The sequence below is a fragment of the Hylobates moloch genome, unplaced genomic scaffold (assembly GCF_009828535.3).
Source record: "Hylobates moloch isolate HMO894 unplaced genomic scaffold, HMol_V3 SCAFFOLD_26, whole genome shotgun sequence".
Lineage (NCBI taxonomy): Eukaryota > Metazoa > Chordata > Mammalia > Primates > Hylobatidae > Hylobates > Hylobates moloch.
Window position 1 is genome coordinate 2,459,922 of NW_026652301.1, and position 1,961 is coordinate 2,461,882.

At 44.5% G+C, this 1,961-nt stretch overlaps 1 protein-coding gene across 1 annotated transcript in view; it reads right to left on the bottom strand.

The window, feature by feature from the left end:
• Positions 1–1,367: 1,367 nt before the first annotated feature.
• The window catches only part of LOC116463138 (androglobin-like), a 183,546-nt gene continuing 182,952 nt past the window's right edge, over positions 1,368–1,961 (bottom strand). The window contains exon 36 of the mRNA XM_032146102.2: positions 1,368–1,580. Within this exon, the coding sequence (XP_032001993.1) occupies positions 1,398–1,580 (183 nt within the window). The 3' untranslated portion in view covers positions 1,368–1,397. The remainder of the gene's footprint in view (positions 1,581–1,961) is intronic.

Genomic DNA, 1,961 nt, shown 5'->3' on the forward strand with positions numbered 1-1,961 from the left:
ATAGCGTGGGCTCCCACAGCGCAAGGCCTTCGCGGCCTCCACGCTCGCTAGTGGCCACTCGGTCCCAGCTTTCTCTCTCAAGCTGTCTCCTTTTTCTCTGAAGCTGACTTTTTCTTAGTCCTTTAACTCTGCCAGACTTTGTCACCCCCACGACCTGGTGTTGGGTCTGATCACCCCAACAACAAGAGGGAAACTCCATCTCAAAAAAAAAAGGAGGATGGCTTGAGTCCAGGAGGTGGAGGTTACAGTGAGCTGAGATTGTGCCACTGCACCCCAGCCTGGACAGCAGAGGGGGACCATGTCTCAATAAACATATTTTAAATAACAAAGATTAACATAAGAAAGGATAAGTAAAATCACCTGCCAAAGTGAAACCGCTTTGACTGCCTTAAAATAGTTTGAGATAGTCATGAATTAGAAGTGTGCTTTTGGAGAAAGTCAGTTTCCTGCTATGTGCCTCAATCCACTCATTGCATTGTTCTAAGACTAAGGGTATAACAACTTCATCTGTGTCTTACAGAAAACACCACACTGGTGAGCACGAAAAGTGATGTTTGAGATCACACTCTCTCTACACCCAGGTTACCATGATGCGTTGCTAGGATCCAGAGTCCTAACACTTTGGGTGGGCTGAGCCAGGGTAGTTCTTGGTCAATGAAGGAGGTTTCTTGAAGCTCAGTTTTTAAAAATGGCATATTCTGGCCCAACGTGGTGGATCACGCCTGTATTCCCAGCACTTTGGGAGGCCGAAGCAGGCAGATCACTTGAGGTTAGCAGTTCATGACCAGCCTGGCCAACATGGTGAAACCCTGTCTCTACTAAAAATACAAAAGTTAGCAGGGGTGGTGGCAGGTGCCTGTAATCACGGCTACTCAGGAAGCTGAGGCAGGAGAATCTCTTGAACCCGGGAGGCAGAGGCTGCAGTGAGCTGAGATTATACCACTGCACTCCAGCCTGGGCAACAAAGTGAGACTCAGTCTCTTTTGAAAAGCATAATTCTGAAGCATAGTTATTAGTATTTTTAAACTTTTAAAGTTTAAGACTAAACTTCTAAGAACAAAAGCCACTTTTCTCATTGCTGAAATTTTCAAAGATAATCCTGTTGCTTAATTTATGAACTTGTTTCACTTCTAATTAAAAATGCAGGCAGTTTAGAGTGTCAAACATATTTTATTACATTTTAAATATTTGGAAGCTATTTTATTGAAATTAGAGCATTTTAAACTTGAATGACTTCAAATACTAGCTTTCTGAGGAAAACTAACAAGTTAGCATTAAAATATTTCTAAGAACAATTTCTATTTTCAGTTGGCCCAATATCTTGTTTTATCAGCAGGCAGCTATAGATCATTACATTTTTTCTCTCCAGAAGCAGAGTAGTATTGGACATCCCCTGGTTACTTTTTCTTTCCTTTCTTTCTTTTCTGTGTGTCAGGAGCCACGGTCTTTTCTGTCTCCAGCTTCACGGCAGCTTCCTGAGCAGCCAGAGCTTCCAGCTTTAGGCGCTCAGCTTCCAGCAATTTGTTTCTGTACTCTTCCCGGATGTCGAAAATTTTCTGTCGGGCTTCATCTAAGGAGTCCTGTTCCAAAGCAAAACCCCAAACAGTAAGTTCCACTGGTAAAGGCTTATGTTCCCAGAAAGAAAAAATGAAATTCCTTTACCCTGTCATTATGCCCATACATTCATAGGCAAAATGATTGAAAATGAAAATTAGTGTATGGTCGGCCAGGCGCGGTGGCTCACGCTTGTAATCCTAGCACTTTGGGAGGCTGAGGCGGGCGGATCACGAGGTCAGGAGATCGAGACCACGGTGAAACCCCGTCTCTACTACAAATAAAAATAAAATTAGCCGGGCGTGGTGGCGGGCGCCTGTAGTCCCAGCTACTCCGAGGCTGAGGCAGGAGAATGGCGTGAACCAGGGAGGTGGAGCTTGCAGTGAGCCGAGATTGCGCCACTGCAC